At 51.8% G+C, this 20,466-nt stretch overlaps 1 protein-coding gene across 3 annotated transcripts in view; it reads right to left on the minus strand.

The window, feature by feature from the left end:
- Sh3pxd2a (SH3 and PX domains 2A) overlaps positions 1-20,466 on the minus strand; it is a 204,439-nt gene that overhangs the window by 95,177 nt on the left and 88,796 nt on the right. For all 3 annotated transcript variants that reach the window (XM_006526669.4, NM_001164717.1, NM_008018.4), the window contains exons 4-5: positions 18,034-18,110; positions 9,273-9,364 (exon numbers count right to left, since the gene is read on the minus strand). In XM_006526669.4, the coding sequence (XP_006526732.1) occupies positions 9,273-9,364; positions 18,034-18,110 (169 nt within the window). The remainder of the gene's footprint in view (positions 1-9,272; positions 9,365-18,033; positions 18,111-20,466) is intronic.

A 20,466-nucleotide genomic window follows, 5' to 3' on the forward strand; every position in this document is an offset into this window, starting at 1 on the left:
TAGATTGCTTCCTATTCAGCCACTGTACCTGAGACACCAGCAGTGCAGCCCCCCTGAGCATCCCTGCCTCTTCCAGGCAGCACAGACCTTGTGCCCCGAGGCAGTGCCAGTCCAGTCTCCACTAGGTAGGGTCAATGTTCACAGTAGCACCAACTAGATGCTCCACTCAGTACTGTATCTGCAGAGAACCTACTGGGTCTCAGGTTCAAAAGAGCTCACTCCTTATCTCTGGGGCTGTGAGACGGAAAGAAGATGTCAAGGTGGCTGTGAAAGAGATGGGGAGGGAGGGTAAATCAGACGATGAGGCACTGAAGGGAGAGAAGAGAAGGAAGACAGGGCCCTGGGGTTAGAGCTGGGGAGGTTGGCTTCCCAGGAATAGGACATGAGAGAAGCCCAGTGAGTCACCCTTAGCACAGTGTACATCACCCATGTCTAACTCACTCAGGCCTTTGGGACTCCCCACAATTGCTGTGTGCCAGTGGGCTGTATGTGGGCTGACAGGGGTGCTGGGCATCCCTGGAGTCAGGCACGCCTATAGCTTGAGCTGCTGGCTCCTGCAGAGCTGTTACTACTAACACTGGCTGCCTCCCTCCCTCTCTCCCTGCCCGGTGTCATCTCCCAAATGAACTGCAAGAACTGGGTATGACGGATGGTAAGCCAAGGTAAATATTGCTCTTGGGGTGATCTGGTCTCGGTGGTATGCCTGATAAGGCCCTCTCAGTCACTAAATCTGGGCCCAATGGTACACAGACATCCATGCAAGCAAACCAGCCGTAATGCAGTGGTGATACACTTTCCAGGAAGAGTGGTAAACATATTCTGAAATTGGTAGTGATAGCCACACAGTGGGGACTGGGCTGCTAGTTGTCACATCAGTGGTACACTTGAGACCATTTGAAAGGCTGGATGTAGCTGGCGGGGGGGGGGGGGGGGGGGGGAGCGTCTGAGCCTCAGCACTGAGTTAGACTCTCAGGCTCACAGCCTGTCAGTGGCAGTTCTAGGCTGGGTGGGACACAAAGTCAGCTGTATGCACTCTTGATCACCCCCACCTCCACCTCTACCTCTGCCCCAGTGACAAGTAAGCTGGCTACCTGCTAGAGAGCCAGAGGGATTGATTATAGTTAGTGGGAGGAAGCCTAGATTTTTCTGGGTGCTTCTTGGAACAGGCTTCCTGTGCCCACCAGATGGCGCCCATCCTTAGAGTTTTATCCAGGAGCTCTGGAGGCCAGAGGAAAGTCTCCAGGACCACCCCTGGTGTCTCTATAGACATACACCTTGGGGTGGGGGTGGGGAGGGGGTGGAGATACAGCCATTTGCCTCAACTGAAGTAGGGATTACCAGCTTCCTGGGAGAATAACAATAGACAGACAGTACCAATGCAGGTGGCTGTAATACTCAGTCTTACCACCAGGTGGCGAAAGATACACACAGATCTGGAATGAGGCACTGGTTCTAAGGATCTCAAAGTTAGACTGGCGCTCAAACTCCAACCTTAAGCGCCTTACAGACCACTATAGCAAAGGATCCTAGGGATTTCAGAAAGCTTGCTCCTCACTTTGAGGTAGTGTTTGTTTGTTTCTCTGCTTGCTTGCTTGTGTTTTCTGCTCTTATAGCCATTATACCTAAGTTGTTACACACTTGGACCACAGCAATAGGCACCTAGTTCTGACAGGACCACAAGATATCAGAGCCAGGAGGAACTCAGAGACACCCAGATTCTGTCCCCATATCTGATGCCAGTGTCGATGGAGCTAGTAATGGCCTTGTACCCACCTCCTCTCAGAACACTTCCTAAGGCTCCTTCAGAGACAGCCTCTTTCCTGAGGTTGGCTGCAGACTCCCTCCGGGTAGGTGTCCCCACCTGCTCTCTGACTTGAGTAGCTGACCATCCCTTGGTCTCAGGTAGAAGGCCTTTATGCTCTTTATGCGAGCCTCCGAGCACCTGACCAGGCTGGCCCGGTGCTGTGGGAAGCCCTGAGCCTACACAATCTCTTCTCCTGCCCCACTGGATCAGCAGCTGCCATTGTTAGAAGAGCCCTGGGCCTTAAACAATTAAGCACCAAGTAGGTGGAGGTGGAGCTGGGTTCAGCACCTGTGATGCTATCTGCTGCCTCCCACAGGGTGAGCACTCCCTTGCAGTGCCTTCCTCCCTCAGACTGAGTTTCCTTGCCAGGGATGAGGCTGTACCTCGGACATTGGCCCCTGGGCCTCACAAAGTATATAGTCAGCTGATGAACAGCCTTCTCCCTGGTGCCATCAGAAGGCCTGCGTCAGAGTGGAGAAGGCCCAGTTTTAAGTTCAGCTCTGATTTGCACTGTCCCTGAGAGGTCACCAACTGGGGGGTTATACTCAAGAGTAGACAGCTATGGTCAGAATGAGCCTTTGGGCTTTGAGGAGAAAGGGGCCACCCGTCCTGGGGGAGGCAGAACACCTGCCTGCTGGATAGACCTGCGTGGGTGGGTAGATGGGGCTTACCTGTCCTGATGGAGATGCCCCAGGGTACCTGGGCCTCAGCCATGAGACAGGAAGTATGTGGAAATGAGAGACACCCACACCCCAACTCCTCCCAAGGCTGGGGATCAGGGGAGAACAGAAAGCACAATGTGAGAAAAATACCAGGACCCCAGGTCACCCTGTAGAGGCACCCCTATATTTTCCCTACGCTCTTGTTTAAGGGAGCCAGAAACCCTGTGTCAGCCCTGACGACAGCCTTTCGGCCTGCACCAAGCCCTCACTGACCTTTGCTGGAGTGACGGTCAGGCCAGACAAGGGCTTTTGAATCCTCGTCCCTCCTGTTGGTCTATCCAGCATGGTAGCGGGGACACAGAGGCTCTGTTCCTCGGTGCGGACACATTTCCCGTGGGCACCTTTGCACCCAGGTAGAAGGGACTGTGGTGGAGGTGGGCAGAATGCACTTACAGAGTCCTGTGCCCTTCCTCATCCAATCTCTCTCTGACCCACAGCCACTGGGCCGGGCTGGGTAAGACCGATTCTATGAAGAGATTCTCTGTGCATTAGCCAGTGGCCGCGGATGGGTTGCTGGGAGCACAGGGTGGCCCATGTCCCTGGCCAGACGAATGATGACAGATGAATAGAGTTGCCTAGCTGAGGGTCTCACCAGGACGCAGCCCAGCATAAGGTGGGGCTGGCTCTCAACCCCAGTGCCTCAGCCGGAGACCAGCTGGCTGCCTAAGCACCTAGGGGAAGAACCTGGAGGGAGGGCTCTGTGAGACGCCTCCAAACATAACCTACAGCTAGAGCCAGGTCCGTTCTCATTACCAGTTTCCCATCTGTACGGGATCGGGAGAGGAACCTTTGAACCTGGGTACAAAATAAGAATCAGGGGTTTGAAGAGAAGTGGTCCACTGAAGGTCACAGCAGCGCTGTGTGTTCTGACTGGACCACTAAGATTAACTCAGTGCAAGATTCAAACCTAGTTGTAGCCTTGAGTTGGCCTGTGTAGTTCCTAGCATATAGTAGGTGCTCAGTAAATACCTAGGCGTAAAGGAAGACTGCAGGAGGGACTCTCCCTGGACCTCTCTCCCACCTTCCATTTCCGTCCCAGGGAGAGGTGAGAAGAGCGGGGGAAGCAGCCAAGGCGTGCTCCACACGGCGTCTGTTGCTCTAACCAGCCCACGGATGGCTGAGCGACTTACACAGGTTGTAAAGCCACTGCCACCAAGGCTCTGCTCCCAGCCACAATGCATCCTGAATTCTGACTAAAATGTCACAGGTAAAGCTGGTGCCCTGCCTTGCAAGCAGGCCAGTTGAGTTTGAGAACGTGGGGACCCCAAAAACAGTCACCTCAAACTCTCAGAAACCTGGCCGCATTGCCAAGGTGCCCTTACACTGTCCCCCTGCTGGGTCTGAGGCAGGCTGATAGTTCCCTCTGTCCTAGACCACCTAGGACATGGGGAAATGAGGTGATCGGTCCATCTCCTCCTGGGACTTCCTAGTTTTACCAGCTGGTCCTGGATCAACCACCGCTGCCCGGCAGGAAGTGGGAGGAGCCTGGGCCTCAGGAAGTGGGAGGAGCCTGGACCCCGCTACAGCGAGTCTCTGCATCTAACCTCACCCTTCCCCACCTTGCCTGCTCTGTTCCTTCTTCCCCGGGAAAGCCTTATTCCTGTTTCCCAGGTATGCCATCTTACCCCTGAGACGGCCTGTCCCTGTGTGCCTGCTCCTGTGGCGCAAGAGCAGAGCTACCATAGGGATGCCAGGGTACGTGCCCAGGGTGCTGAGGTTGGTAGTGGAGCCAGGGCTTTCCCGGTTTGGCAGAGGGACTTTCCAGCAACACTTTGGCCCCCGAGACAGAAAGAAGCTGGCCTTCGAGGCAGACTGGGGCAAGATGGTTCTGATCTGCACAGACCCTACCACCACCCACTTGGAGTCTCTCTGAACATTGGGACATTGTTCTGGGCCTCAACAGAGGGCTCAGTGGCCCCGAGGCTGAAGAACAAAAACTAGTTTAGCAGGACTCTGCCTGTCGCCATGAAATTTCAAGAATTTCATCAGGGCAGGCTGGACAGGGGGGAATAAACAGAGAGCAGAGCTCACTGCCTGAGGGGTCCCTGCAGAAACCAAGGAGTGAGGCGAGCAGAGTCAGGGCCAATCGTCCTCCGGTATTGGTCGGGACAGTGGGCATATTTTTGGGTGTTGGGATGGGGACACAGGCAGAGCGCCCCCCCCCACACTTGTCTAGATTCATCCTGGCTGTCAGAACAAACACAGCATTCCCAGTATATCGGAACTGAATTCCCTCTCGTTTTAAGTGAGGGTTTTAAATTTAAACACTCTAAAATCTTATTCATCTATTTGTGTGGGCGGGCGACGTGCCACGGCGCATGTGCGGCGCTTAGAGGACAACGTGTGGGAGTCAGTTCCCGCTTTCCTCCCCGTGGGTCCCCAGACTGAACTCCGGTCTCCAGGTTTGAGGGCGACCACCTTTCCCCACCGAGACACCTTGCTGATCCACAGTTCCTCCCTTCCTTCTGGAGTCAGGGCCTCATGCAGCCCAGGCTGTCCTTGAACTCACACTGGAGCAGTGTGAGGAGACTCAAACCTGAAGCTTCATGCAAGCTTGTGGAGCAGGGAGCTGCGTGCCTAGTGCCAAGCACTGCTCATGATCTGCAGTCCTTCTCTCCTCACCCCAAGTCCCACATGGCTCCCCCAGAGTCCACGCAGATGGACTGAGATGTCCCGTCATGAGACTTTCTGGCCCACTAACCTCTTGTGACTATTAGGCAAAGGGCCTGGCCCAGGGAGGAGAGGTCTGATGTAGACCTGCTCTCAGGCCTCTAAGGTAGCATGCAGGAGTTTTAAGATCTATCTATCTCCCTGCTTCTTGGCTGTATGGACTGGGACTTTGGATTCACCATCTGCTAACTAGGATGTAAGACTCTTCCTCAGGTGGCCTGAGACATAAATGACAAAATAATGTGTAGAATTCACAGAGTGAGGCCAGCGAGGCGGACACTCTTCAATTTCTGCTCTCCTCTCTTCTCAGGATGTATACACACACATGTGTATGCATACATACATACATACATACATACACACACACACACACACACACACACACACACACACGCATATGTGTGGATACACACACATACACACACACATACACCTTTTTATATGCTAGCATTCCAAGAACACAGCTACAGATAGGCATATCAGTTAAATTCAATATGACAACATTAGGCGGTAAGGCCTTAGGAGATAATTAGCCCAGAAGAGGGAGCCTGCATGGACAGGACAGGAATCTTCTAAGAGAGCCCAGGTGGGGGCACTGGAGAGACAGCTCAGAGGTTAAAAGCACTGGCTGTTCTTCCAAAGGACCTCCGTTCAATTCTCAGCACCTACATGGCATCTCACAACTGTCTATAACTCCAGTTCCCAGGGATCTGATACCCTTACATGGACATATATGTAGGAAAAACCACCAGTGCACATAAAATAAAAAGAAATGGAATAATAAGACAGAGCAGGGCGCACGCCTTTAATCCCAGCACTTGGGAGGCAGAAGGAGGCAGATTTCAGAGTTCAAGGCCAGTCTGGTCTACAAAGTGAGTTCCAGGACAGCCAGGGCTACACAGAGAAACCCTGTCTCGAGAAGAAAACCAAAAAAAAAAAAAAAAAAAAAAAAAAAAAAAAAAGAAAGAAAGACAGACAGGGAGACAGGGAGCCAAAGTAAGAGCACCCAGAGAGCTTTTTATAGAATAAAGAAGGCTGTCTATGAAGCAGGAATTAGTCTCGTCTTTGCCTACTGGATCATTTTACTGGCCTAAGGCCCCACTTTTAACATTACTTATTATTACTGTGATACAGTTTCTGATACAGATGTATGAGTCTAGGGTCACTCACACTCTGCTAACAAGAGTCAATAAGTAGGACACAACTGACGTCTTGGTAAGGTCTATAAAGAAGCAGGAAGCAGTGGTAGTACTGGGAGGATCAGGGGAGGGAGGGAGGGAGGGAGGAAGGGAGGGAGGGAGGGAGACAGACAGACAGACAGACAAGCAGGGCAGGCTGTTCTCATGGAGAAGGAGGTGTGAGGAATTCTCTTGGGGGCTGCATGTCCCATGCCCTGAAGCAGCAGTACAAAGGCCCTGTGGTGATTTGAATGTGCTTGGTCCAGGGAGTGGCACTAGGAGGTGTGGCCTTGTTGGAAGAAGTGTCACTGTGGGCATGGGCTTTTAAGACCCTCATCTTAGCTGCCTGGAAGTCAGTCTTCTCCTAGCTGCCTTCAGAACAAGAGGCAGAACTCTCAGCTCCTCCAGCCCCCCATCTGCCTGGACGCTGCCATGCTCCTACCTTGATGACAATGGGCTGAACCTCTGAGCCTGTAAGCCGGCCCCCATTAAATGCTGTCTTGTAAGAGTTGCCTTGGTCATGGTGTCTCTTCACAGCAGTAAAACCCTAACTAAGCCGGGCCCTGAGTGTGATGGCCAGTGGGCTTGACTTTCCAGAGTGGAACGAGGAGGAAGATCATGTGTTATTAGAGGGAGGTGACAACTTGGACTCTAAATGACAGGAAGATTGACCTGGGAGTGACATGACCTAATCACAGGGAGCTGAGGTGATTTGGGAGACCAAACGGGGGGGCCACGGACCCATCACGGTGATGAGCTGGCCCTGGGGCAGGCAAAGGGAGGGCTAGCCTCAGACCAAGTTGGGAGGAGATACGTTGAAGGAAGTGCCTGCTGGGTTTGCTGAGGAAGAGTGACTACATAGTAACTGATCTCCAACATTGCCTGAAGCAGAGATGTAGGTCAGGGGCTTCAAAAAGAGCACTCTGTTCTCTCCTGTGCAGAGATGTGCGTGGGCCAGTCAGTGTGTTCCCAGTTGGAGGGGGAATCACGGCCCAGTGCAACCTTCCTGGGATGTATGAATTAGGAGCTAGCACCATGCCTGCTCTGTGCCAAGCCCATCAAAGGGGTCTAGAGGCGTTCCTTTCTGTGCCAGGCCACTGGTCTTGAAAAGAGCAACAGCTGGACACCACAGTGGCCCGTGAGAGGATCAAAGCCTGGAGCGACTGCCCACCTCCCCAAGACTGGGCTTCCAGACCTTGTCTTCCGTATAATATGGCCGCAACGCCCCAGCCCCAGGAAACCGGGGCGCTCTCGCTGTAGCTTGCTTGAGGGACGCCAGGTTTTCTGCCAAATTCCAAAGCAGTGCACTGCCTTTGATAATTTGATAACTCTCCTCAGAGTTGCCACAAGTCAAAATAATCTGCTACTTGATCCGTATTTATGTTTCAGGACGGGGAGCAGGGGCACGAACAGTGGCCTAGAAGGGTAAGCAGCCCTCAGAGGGAAGGGCAGACACTTGGCTAATATATCATCAAGCAGTCAGCCCAGGGTCACTGAAGGGCCTGGGCTCATTCACAGTGAACAAACGAGGAGAGACACAAGTCTCCCCATGGGGAGGGAGGCGGGGTCCAGAGGCAGTGCAGAGAACTCTCTTCCACAGCCTGCACACTTCTTGAGGGACAGGTCATCTAGAGCTACCTCAAGACAGAGGCAGCTAGCTCCTGTCTCCATGGTAACACAAAAGGCCAAATGCTGTTCACCCTGTTCCTGCTAGGCTGTGCTCTGCCATGAGTCAAGGCCTGTTCTGTCCCCAGGCTTTGGCAGTCAATAGTGTGAGTGTTCATTGCGTGACAGTGGCACTGACTGGGTTACCTCAGGGGGCCCTCTTGCCCGCCACCACGTGTCCAGCATCAGGACAGGAACACAGGAACACAGTTGCACAAATGGTCAAAGAGCTTTCTTGAGTGGCAACGACTGACTACAGAGTATAAGCCAGAACAGCCCTCCCTCATTACCCCGGCTGTTGTGTGGGTGCTGCCATTCTTGGGAGGACACTTCTGGAGGTGGGCGTGAGGCTATGCTATTATACAGCATCAGCTCACAGGGCCACATGAGAAATGGGGCCCATTCACTTAGCTGGCTGGCACAGAGCCGGGGCTGGAATAAAGGTAGGTTCGTCACTTCCAACCACTGACACCGCTCTTTCCCTGGCAGCACCTGATCATGGTGTTCCACCACCCGGAATGAGTGGTGTTCTGTCCACCATGATGGGAGGAGAAGGAAAGGCCATCCCAGCCGGGAACAGGCAATACCAGGCGGGGACCAGAGCCATGGTTTACCCTAGAGAGTGAGGAAGGAACAGGAGCAGGGTTGAGAAGATGGAGAAGACAGAACTAGTACCACCCAGTTCCCAGAAGGGAGGCAGCGTGGAGAGGTGCAGAGTTTAAAAGGCTTATCTGAAACCTGGGGACGCTGTTGTGGCTTGCTTCCCTGCCGACCATAGTCAGTGAGAATCCACGATATATAGGTGCAATCCCTTCTGCCCGCTTCTGAGATAGGATCTTACTCTTTAGGCCTGGCTAACCTTGAACTCACCGAGATCTGCCTGCCCACGCCTTCTGCGTGCTGGGATTAAAGGCGGGAGCCATCATGGCTGCTTTTCACTTCTTCTAAAATAACTTGATCATGCATGTTTGTATATATTTTGCGTGTGGTCGGTATATACAAAAATGCTCACTGCAGCAAAACGTAAGGGACACTGACTGCTCCCAAAGTTACATAAATTATGGCTTATATGCCTGCTGACGATAGGTGGGCCTTTGATCTTTATGGCAGTCCTCTGCAGATTCGGAAGACAATCTGTCTCTTGGATGTACCTTAAAGCTGGGTAGCTTTACTAGCCTCCCTCCCCACAGGCCTCCGATTTGTCCCATGCCTCCCAGTCATGCCACTACTCACTCTTTTGGAGGGTTGACATCCTCAGGCCGTGCCTCAAAGAACCGGAAGACTTCGTCACACTGTGAAATGTGGGGCGGCAGCCGGACAAGCGCCTGTGAAAAACAAGGAGAGAGGTTGTTGGGTACGAGGTCCCGGAGAGCATCGGTGGGGGAGCGGGTGGAGGTGGGGAGTGTTGGTCTTTAAGCACTATGCCATAGGAAACATAGTTAACCAGCCAGACAACAGGGAACTGAAATAAAAAAAAAAATGAATCCATGTATCAACCCATTCGTCCATAATAAAAAGCTCGGATTCTCAGGGAGCCCGATGTGGTTGTGCGTTGCTACGAGCCCAGCATGCCTGTGTCCAGTGGCAGGGAGAGATGAGAAAGCCCAGGAAGTTTATGGACCATCCGGCCTGGTGTGCACAACACAGGATGAAGAGCTCCCGTTTCAAACAAGATGCAAGGCAAGATTGATGTCTGAAATGATCCTGATCTCCACATACATACTGTGACGTGCATGAGCCTCTGTTCACACACACAAACATGTATACACACACATACACACATGCATGTGTGCACAAAGATTAAACAACAATAAACCTAACCAGTCACCTAATCTGACGGATGACTAACAATCAGCAGTCGGAGGTCGTCTCAGTAACTCTGAGTTGCAGTTTGAATGAGAGCATCCCTATGGGGTCTGACATTTGAATACATGTCCCCAGTCAGTGGCACTGTTTGAGGAGTCGGGGAAACGTGGTCTTGCATCACTGGGAGCCAGTCATTCTTCAGGAGCTCTGACAGAATCTCCTCTTGCCCAAAGAATAAGTCTGAGGCCCTTAACCTAACAAGGTGAGGTTCAGAGGAGGCGCAGGGCCATAACCTATCAGAGAGCACTCACCTGACAAGCCTCCCTCCTCTAACCACACCTGTGTCACCGAGGTGTGTTCCCTAGACACCAACAGCGGGCAGGGCTAGTGACAAGTTGAGAGGGTCATCAGAGGATGGCAGTGTGCTGTGACAGAGTCAGCCAGGACCTAAAGCAATGGAAATGAGCTGCAGGGGGGACGCAGGGGGTAAACTGAGGAAGGGGCCTCGCCCAAGTGTGGTGACCTGGAAGCTGTATGAAGGTCGAGTGGTTGGGGTGCAACGAGCAGGGAACAGGGCGGGATTACACGGGCCTTGTCTCTGGACTGGAAAGTAGTGGAAGGCAGGTCTTGAAGGATGGGGAGAGAGGGAGTCCTGTGACGATTAAGTCAAGCCAAGAGGCCTGCTGTCCAGAGACGGTGAGTCTCCTGCTGAATCGTGTATCAGACCTACTGCTCTATAGCAAGGACACATAGAAGCCCAGGCCTGGCCCCATCTCCCTCAGTGTGGGAGAAATACTGGACTAAGGAGAGACTCTTGGATCAGCCAGGACACAGTCAAAGTAGGGCAGACGGACTAGGCCAATGGTACCAAGGATGGGAGCCAGGAGGAAAGTGAGAAGAAGCCCAGGGTTCGGGGGAGCCCATGGGAGGGCTCCTCAGTGTGTCTACCCGTGTGGCTTTGGAAGGCAGGCGTGACATATCCTCTGCCTCTGTTTATGGTGGGGACATCAGAGCTCTGACTAGGGTAGTAGTGGAATCCAGGTGCTCCAAATGTGTGCAGTGGGTGAAATCTGACCCAAAGGGTCACCAGGGTTTCACCTTACATCCAAGGTACATTCTGTGTTCTCCCCAAGGAAGGGTGGAAGGAAAAAAAAAGACTAAGAGAGTCAGAGAGGAAGCAGGGGAGAAAAAGGGAGGAGGGAGGAGCCAGGCATGGACCAAAGAGCTCCTTGGGGTAGCAGGTAGAGGGTCCTAGGATGGACTTTAAAGATTGGAGGTAGGCAGAACCAAGAGAAGCCATCCCCAGGTTGGGGCTGTCAGGATGACTTCAGAAAGGCAAGGCAGAGGTAGGCAAGTTTCAGCTGGCCAAGAGGGGGAACCTACCAGACGCCTGCACCCCTGTGAACAGAGAGCTCTTCATGCCAAAAGAGAGAGTGGAGCTCAGGGCAGAGGACCAGTGGACAGGAGACAAAGAAGTCTTTTGGTGGGTTGACAGTGACATCTTGACTTAACAGCGAGTCCTGACTGCTGGCCAACAACCGAGGCTCCCAGCCTGGAGCAACCCAGTTCTGGCCAAAACGGCTTGGCAAAAGTGGCTGGTGCTTTTGGCCTGTCACTGGGCCGTACCAGTGCTGGCACTTGAGAGCGGGAACCCAAGCTGGGCCAAGCTGAGCAAGATGGGGGCGGGGGCCAGGGTCCCAGCTCAGGTTCTGCTGATGGACATTCATGGCGCATGTCCTGTGGGAAGTGAGGCTGAACAGCCCTGGTGTGAGTCCTGCCTCTGCTCTTTTCAGGCTGCAAGAGGATGAATGCCTTCCCTGCCCTCTCTGAGCTCAACACACTGGATTTCATAGTGTGACTGTCACCTATTAAGTGTCGAATCTGAGTAGCCCTGCACAGTGGCTATGGTGGTACTGAGCAAACTCTCTCACTACACCTTAGCTGCTACATCACTGCCATTCCTTAGGGCAAAGCAATGACCATCTAGTCGGAACTCCAGGATGTGTCCTTGACGCTGCCCCCGGCACCACAGCCATATATATGTTGCGTGTGTGTGACCCCTGGGCACCTCCTCTCTGGTTATCAATTCTTCCAGGATTTAAAACAAAAAAAAGTCTAGTTCTGGAATCCCAGATGAAATGGCTTCCATGGGCACGTGTGAGATGGTGCCTTGAAGGTCCTGCTTTCCTGGCCTGGCCCATTGCCATGCCCCTTAGCACGGCAGTGTCCCGGAGACCTGAGAGGTTCTGCAGGAATGTTGCCGAGGTCAGCTTGCTAGCGATAAGAACATTCTAGGAGTCTGGCTCACGTGCTCTATCGAGTCAGAAAGAGAGGTGTGACCATGGTTCTAATTTCATAGAAGAAACTAAAGCTCAGAGACGTGAGTCTTAGGAGAACAGGGCACAAGTAGCTAAGTCCTCTGTGAAGGTTTGCAAATGCCTGGCCCAGGCAGTGGCACTATTCGGAGGCGTGGCCCTGTTGGAGTAGGTGTGGCCTGGCCTTGTTGGCATGGGTGTGTCACTGTGGGCATGGGCTTGCTTTCTGTGTCCAGAGCCTATATTCAGATCCAGGCTTTCTGCTTCCGGCAGTCTGCACTGGGATCTGAGAGGTCCTGAAGGTGCTTCAAGCTCTGGGGCCACTACACAGTCATCAGTGAGACACGTCTGACCTATGGCTCTCCCAGTCTTTCCATAGGGTATGACCCAGGTGATGCCATAGGTGACCTCAGGCACTGGCAAGGGTGAATGAGTCTGCCCTCACGCCTTTGTGTCCAGGCAGGAGGGAATGAGTTGGGGTGCGCAGACAGGGAGGAGCACAGGACCCTAACCCTAACCCTGATCTAGCCTTTGGGCGGCTCAGACACTAGTCCCTGCAGGGTATCTGCTGAGCGACTCCTGCTGTTCCAGCCTTGCCTTTCAATGACTGACTGGTGAAGCCGCTGAGAATGAAGAGAGGCAGGGGTATGGGGTATCTAGCCTGGGACTGATGCTGCTCCGTCTGTCTGGCTTTCCAGTGCACACTTTTTCTTCCTAATCTGTCCCAGAGGGTCCCGTTCTTGTCATGCTCCTAGATTGTTTTCTTAGTTAGCACCCAGTGCCAGGGCAGAGGAGCCATACTGAGCAACGTGCGGTGGGAGGAAGAGAGGAAGGGAGGAAGGGGGAGGAGGGAGGGGGAGGGGGGAGGGAGGGGGGGGAGAGAGAGAGAGAGAGAGAGAAAGAAAGAAAATTGGTCCCTTCAGACCTATTATCCCAGCACTCAGAAGCCTGAGTGTAACATAGCAGAACCTTCTTAAATTAAAATTTTCCATCTTGGAGGGAAGCTATTTAAGACCCAGATATTACAAAGGAGGTGAAGTAACAGGCTGTTCTATCTAAGTGGAGGTGAATCATTCCATCCTGGGCAGAGCCTTAAGCACAGGAAGTAAAGGCTTCAGGAAGTCCCTGAAATTGATCAGTTCCACTAGGCCCCACCCTCCCCCATGCATGTATAAGTTGTAAAAACTGTTCAGAGATTCCCAGACCACAGAGCTGCCTGGAAAAGGCTCAGATCAGCTGAGTTATCTGCAAAGGACATTCTTCACCTAGCTTCCTGCAGGCTTTTGTGTGCAGTCACCCATACTGGGATGGGCTCGGTGATGTGAGTCTCTTAAGTCAGCTCTGCTCCTGTAAGCAATCCCTCACCCGTATTCTTATGAGCAGCCCCACTAAAACTAACTGCTTCGCCCACTTGGACTTTGGTGGTATCCATACTTTTCTGTCATCGGTTCCCTGTCCGAGTGAGTAGACTTTTGTTCACATCTCCCAAAGGAGATTGCTACACAACACTGAGACAGGGGGTTGCTTGTGACTTTGGGACTGACATGGGTTACTTTGGGGCTGACCCTGAGTCACAGCAAGCAAACAAAGGACAGGAGCAGACAAAGCTGTGGGACAAAGTGTACAAGTCACTTGCCATGAGGTCGGTGGCCGTGGGAGGTGGCTGAGGGGTCACAGATCCTGTCATTTGACAGCAGAGCTGTGGAGAGCAATCCCTAGGTGGCAGTGAGCACCAACCTCTGTGAGCACCTCGTTGACCTTGGAACAGGCAGGAGCTGGCTTGCTTTCCCTCCCTCCCTCCCTCTCTCTCTCCCTCCCTCCCTCCCTTATTCCTTCCCTCCCTCCTCTTTCTTTCTGTCTGTCTTTCTTTCTTTCTTTCTTTCTTTCTTTCTTTCTTTCTTTCTTTCTTTCTTTCTTTCTTTCTTTCTCTCTCTCTCTCCCCCCCCCTCCCTCCCTCCCTTCTTTTCTTTCTCTTGTTGTTTTGTTTGTGGATTTTTGTTTTGCTTTGCTTCCTTGAGATGGGGGTTTCTCTGTGTAGCTCTGGCTGTCCTGGAACTCGCTAGGTAGACCAGGTTAGGCTTGAATTCAGAGATCCACACGACTCTGCGTCCTGAGTGCTGGCTAGGATTAAAGGCTGTGTCACCATGCCAGGCAGGCCTTACTTTTCTAATTCAGCAGGATTAAAGGTCAGCCAGTATGGCCCTGCTCTGACACATTAATAAAGTCCTGCTTGAGAAACGACATTCAGATGGTGAACTCCTGATCTAGCAGCAGCCTGTCTCACTCTGGGCCACTCTCATCCAGGCTAATCAGGTTGGGAGCCCCAGCCCCACCTCTTACAGGCTCCATCATGATAGCTCCCCTGTTCAAAGCCTGACTCCCAGGAGGTAAGCTGCTGTGGGCTTCCTCCTCTGCTGACCCACAGTCAGCTATGGGTGCCTGGGGCTCCACAGCTCAGCTGCTCTGAGCCATAAATTACAGCTGGAAGGTTTCCTCTGCCTCCACCCCACCTCCATTAACTTTGCTCATTTATTTAACTTCTTAAAGCAGTAAAAAGCTCACCGTAGTCATCATCTTAGAAATGGTGAATGTCCTTTAAAGAGTTAAAAAAAAAGATATTGATCTGAAGAAGAGGGATGTATAGCTCCAGGCCATACATTCATTGTTTACAATGAGGCAGAACATGTGACCCAGGCCAGTCTGGACAAAATTCAAACCTGGGTCCAGTGGAAGAGGTAGAAGGGAACACTTATCTTCCTGGAGGCTAAGGAATGACAGTTAAGGACTCTGTCTTTATTTTGTAGGATTGGTTGTTTACTAAATGAACGAATGAATGAATGAATAAATAAAGTCTCAGTATCTATAGCTCACTACGCAGTTGAGGGTGACCTTAAACTCCTGATCCTCCTGCCTGCCTCCTAAGTGCTTGGGTCACAGGCTTGTGCCACTGTGCCAGGCCTGACTTAAACATCTGTGTTGCCAAGGGTGACTCATTATAAAATATTAGAGTTATAAAATGTTACAACAGAAAATGTCTTGGTTACTTTTAAATTGCTGGGACAAGAAATTATGACCAAGGCAACTTATAAAAGAAAGCATTTAATTTGGGGTTCATGGTTCCAAAGGGTAGCCCACGGCCATCACGGCTGGGAGCCTGGTGGCAGGCAGGCATGGTGCTGGAGCAGTGCCTGAGGGCCCTCACCTTGGGAAAGCAGCCATGAGGCAGAGAGAGAGAGAGAGAGAGAGAGAGAGAGAGAGAGAGAGAGAGAGAGAGAGAGAGAGAGAGAGAGAGAGAGAACTGAAAATGATGTGGGTTTTTTGAAACCTCAAAGCCCATCCCCCAATAACACACCTCCTCCAACAAGGCCACACCTGCTAATCCTTCCCAAACAGTTCCACCAACTGGGGACAGATAGGTGTGCGTACAAGGTGTGGGGGTTTTCCCATTCAAACCACCACAGAAAGGGACCTTACCAGGAAGAGTTCAGTATAGAGACTGCATTCCTGAAGTCACTTAACAGTGACATGCATTCCCAGGCTACCCCTGGGGGGGGGCTATGGTTTTCATTCTCATGTGTTTGGGGGTCACATGGCTCGTGAGGCTGTCAGACCAGACCCCAGTTCTTCTCTAACATGCTTTACATAAAACATGCTAATCTTCCCTACCTAGGACTCTTTGAGTCAGCCCAGGATGGCCTTTTCCATCTTCCTGCCTCAGTGCTGAGTGTTGGGACTATGGGTGTTGCCAGGCCCAGCCTGGGGGTTGGGGGGATGGGACAGGACTGTGTCTCACATGTACAGAGGTGATGGAGGATGTCAAGCGTGTGACCTACTCAAACATTCCTTGTCTTACTCCCTTGACACAGAGTTTCTCACTGAATCTGGAACTCACCGTTTCTCCCCACCTCCGGCTAAGCTGGCTCTCCAGCCCCGTGGATCTTCCCGTGTCTGTTCACCCCAGTGTGTGTGTGTCTGTGTGTCTGTGTGTCTGTGTGTGTGTGTGGGGGGGGGGTTACAGGTACATGAGGCCACATCTGGCTTTGTTCATGAATGCTAGGCACTTAAACTCAAATCCTCTCACACATGCACAGCAAACGGCACTACCCACTGATCAACCCCCCCCCCCACACACACACACACACACACTTCCCTCTTGGCCTGGAGAGATGGCGCAGGTTCAATTTCCAGCAGCCACATGGCAGCTCACGACCATCTGTACACGCAGCATGGCGTACGTGTGGAGGTCAGAGGACAGCGTGCAGAAGTTGGTTCCCCCCCTCCGCCGCAGGAGTATGGCATTCAAGTTATCAGGCTTGGTGGCACGAGCCTTTTCTTGCCAGCCTCTTCCCTGGGATTCTTGGGTCACATTCCACAGTAGGGACGGGTGAGCTATAGGTTTGTTTGGTTGGTTTTCTTTACTTCTTAGAGGTCGTGAGCATCAGACCCAGGGCCTTGAACATATCCTACTAGTACACTGTTTCGTTAACCATTAGTTATCTGAGTTATATATTTTACTTTTTAGGTATAATATTCTAGGTAATGAACAGACTAGGCAAGTGTTCTTACCCACTGAGAGACCCCACTCCTTTTGTGGATTTTAATCGTGTTTTTTTTTTTTTTAAAAAAAAGATTTACTTATTTTTATAGTTTATACTTTGCCTGCCTGTATGTCTGTGAACTATGTGCATGCAGTGTCTGTGGAGGCCAGAAGAGGGCGTTGGATTTCTGGAACTGGACACACAGAAGATTGTTATCTGCCAAGTGGGTTAAGGGAACTAATCTCAGGTCCTCTGCAAGAGCAACATGTACTCTTAACTGCTGAGCCACCTTCTGGTGCCCCTTTAAATACCTTTAAGTGTTTGACTTATTTATTTAGTACAAATGTCTGCGATCTGTAACAATAACGAAAGGCAGCTGCGGAGTGCTTCCTCTGAGCCACACAGCACTGGGTACCCAGAGCACATCAGTTCACCCTGCCCCCACCGCGGAAGGTCCGCCGCCCACCCTCTTTCCCATGAGCACTGGAAACAGTGGAAACAGGCTGAAGAGATGAGGTAAGTTCAGAAAGCTAGACAGGGCTTTGAACCCAAACAGTCTGGATGGCCATACAGCAGCAACACTAATGAGTGTCTTCCCGGAGGTCCTAGACTATAATCAGTATAAAAGACCAGATATTAAAGCCTTGGGTTCCGAATTAGCACCATGCCCCCCAAACCAAACCAAACAAAAACATGAGCAGAAAGACAAACAAGCTCTGCTTTATAACATACTGCTATTCTGTCTGCTCTTTGACATTGTCTATTTTGGTGTTGTATATATACAAAGCACACACCACACCACACCACACACATACACACACACACACACACACACACACACAGACAGAGAGAGAGAGAGAGAGAGAGAGAGAGAGAGAGAGAGAACACCAACCAGAGAGTACACTGGCATCTATTAAAACTTAAGTGAATAAACAAATGTGTATTCCAGATGCCACTGGTCTTAGAGCTGATTCAAGCCACACTCAAAAGAAAAATCAAAGAAATAAGCTGTCTACCTCCAGCAAATCCACCCTTAGGGTCGATTCCACACACCACACACGGCTCCAAAGCTGGCAGAAGAGTCTAACCCAGCACTTTACAAACATGGATGCATTCCGAAAGGGGTGGAGTCTTAGCTGTGAACCCTTTGCCCTCTGTCCCAGACAGTGGTCTAGCCCCAGGAATGACTGATCCCAAGTGACAGTCACTCCACACCACCCACCCTCAGCCAGGAAACACCAGGCCGCAGGTCGATTTGTATAGACATCTTCCTTCACAGGTGGAAGAGGCCTGAGACCAGAGTCCCCCTCCTCCGTGCCCCAGCCCCAGCCTTACCCTGCAGTATTCATCGATGGGCTTTAGTCTCTTCACAGCCACGTCGCGGATGTGGCTTCTCCGGAAGAGGATCTTGCCTGGAAGAGAAAGCCTAGTGAGTGGCGATTCTGGCTAAAGCTGCCAGGGAGAGCCTCCTCTTTCAACCGGTCCCCACATGTACCACCTCAGCCCCTGCCAACAGAGCAAGAAACTGTCACCTTTCCTGGAGGGCAGGAGGCGCCCAAGGCTGTGGGCCCAGGGCCTCTCCCTGGAGGCTGCCATCTTGGGCTTCTATGAACAACCTAGTAAACTCACCTAGTGTGGGTCTGTGGCAAGATCAATGCCCAATGTTAGGGTGTGGCTTTCTAGTTACCTCACAGGTAAATATGAGAAGAGGCCCAACCCACATGCTGTGTTTTGTCTTCCAGCCCTTCCTAAAGGGCTGAGCATTCCTTTCTGCTAGCCAGGTAAGCCATTCCTATTCTTAGCTTAGGTAGGTGGCTATTTCCAGGGTGAGACAGACAACTAGAGACGATGGCTGTTCCAGTCAGACTGTCTGCTGGCCTATCTGAGCACAAAGCCTGCAGTCATTCAGGCTGGGACATCCCACAAACAGGTATGGGTAAGGCTTACAGGAAGTCCTGGTCCCTCGGTGTGATGAACAATTCGGTGTGTTCGGTCATCACAGTCACATCAACACATTGGCACATTCAATCATGAGTACATCAATATGTGGTTCTTTTCCGGTCTAGTAAATGTCGCTGGTTCTATCCCAGAATCCCCATGCTGGGGACTGAACCCCAAGATCTCACATATACTAGGCAAATGCTCTATTTCTGAGCTTCATCCCCAGTCCAACCTGTCAGACTTAAGACTCCGAACTCACTCGTCTGATGCTACGGCCTTATACACGGACACTTCTGGGTCCAGTGGGTATCAGCGTACACTGTCCACCCCTTTTTCAACAAACCTTACTTGAGGACTACCTAGCTTGAGATTATCACCCTCTTTCTAGAATATTCACAACACAACCTGCCTCATTCTGTTGTGTATTATCTCACAGGTGACATACCAAGGTGCCCAGCAGGGCACATCCAGAGCTGTAACACCCATCTGCTGTTTCCCACCTGCGCCACTGTCCTTTGGAGAAGGTCTCCTCCATGTTAACCCTTGTAGTGCCAGTAAGGTTAACCACATCCAGTGGGCAGGACCCAATCTGAGCTAACGAGGTTCAGCCCAGAGCCTTCTCTTTCCCACAGTGCAACTTGGAGCCAAGAAAGTCTGGCGCCCCCAGTGGCCAACTTTATTACTGCTTGAGAAGAAAATGGAAGAATTTAAGCTGCCTGGCCTGGGTATGCCTCTGGAGAGACAGACAGCCAAGAGACCACTGGGGAGGGGCGGATTCCTCTGCTACTTCAGTGACTGGATGAGGCCTTTTTCTGAGTCTGGGGCTATCTTTGGACTTTTCAGTTATGTTTCTGTCAGGGTCCAAGTAAAAGACTAATTGAGACCACTGACTTGGTCTAGGCTGTTCACCCCACAGCAACCTCAGGAACAAGAATTTCAGTGCAAGCCACTTAATGAGAAAGGATAGCACAGCAAATATCACTGCAGGATATAAGAATAAGTCAAAGCTGGCAGGGGGATGTGCAGGCCAGTGGCTCTCTGTGGGCAGCCGGAGCCTGGTCCTGCTGAGCCACTGCGGAGGTGACTCAGTGTTGCTTCTCAAGGAGAGGCTTGGGCAGCTGGGGTGATGCCACACCAACCCCCTCCTATCACTGAGAGCCGTGTCCAAGGGCATCCACTCTGCCACTTCTGGCCAGAAGGTTCAGTTCATGTGGAGCCTGGATGTTCCATAAAGCAGGGCAGAAGGGAAGGTAGGCGACCTTGGATCTTGCAAGGAGAGACTGCAGTGGCCCTGCATAGGTGAGACAGGATCACCAGAACATCCAGCGTGTGTGACCTCACACCCCAGTCTGCCGCCAGCATCCACCTAGCATGGCCTGTCCTATAGCACGTGTTCCTGTAAGTACCTGCTGGTGTAGGCACTGCCCCATCCCCACCCGAGCACCTGCCCCAAGCTCCTCCATGCTCCCTTGAGTCAAGTGTTTGTCCACCTGCAGATTAGAATTCCACCATGGGGTTCCCTGGCCAAGAAGCCAAATGGTGATTGATTAAGATACTAGTGACCCCATTCCTCATGGGGGGAAATGTCCTCTTCGTCACTCTCTTCTTTTTGGTTGCCTGTTGCGTTATTGCTCATATGTCACAGGCACATATGTATGTGGCTGTGGGGTTACTGTGTAAAGTGGCCTTTGTCATTAAGCTGATGTTTGGTACACAGAGACCAGACTGATGACATGATGGGTGTCCCTGGGCTGGAGTCCTGGGCTTCCCACTGGAGCCAGGTGTTTGCCAGACTCTCTGATGCTAGATGCCTAGAGGTGCCCATCG

The sequence above is a fragment of the Mus musculus genome, chromosome 19 (assembly GCF_000001635.26).
Source record: "Mus musculus strain C57BL/6J chromosome 19, GRCm38.p6 C57BL/6J".
Classification (NCBI taxonomy): Eukaryota; Metazoa; Chordata; class Mammalia; order Rodentia; family Muridae; genus Mus; species Mus musculus.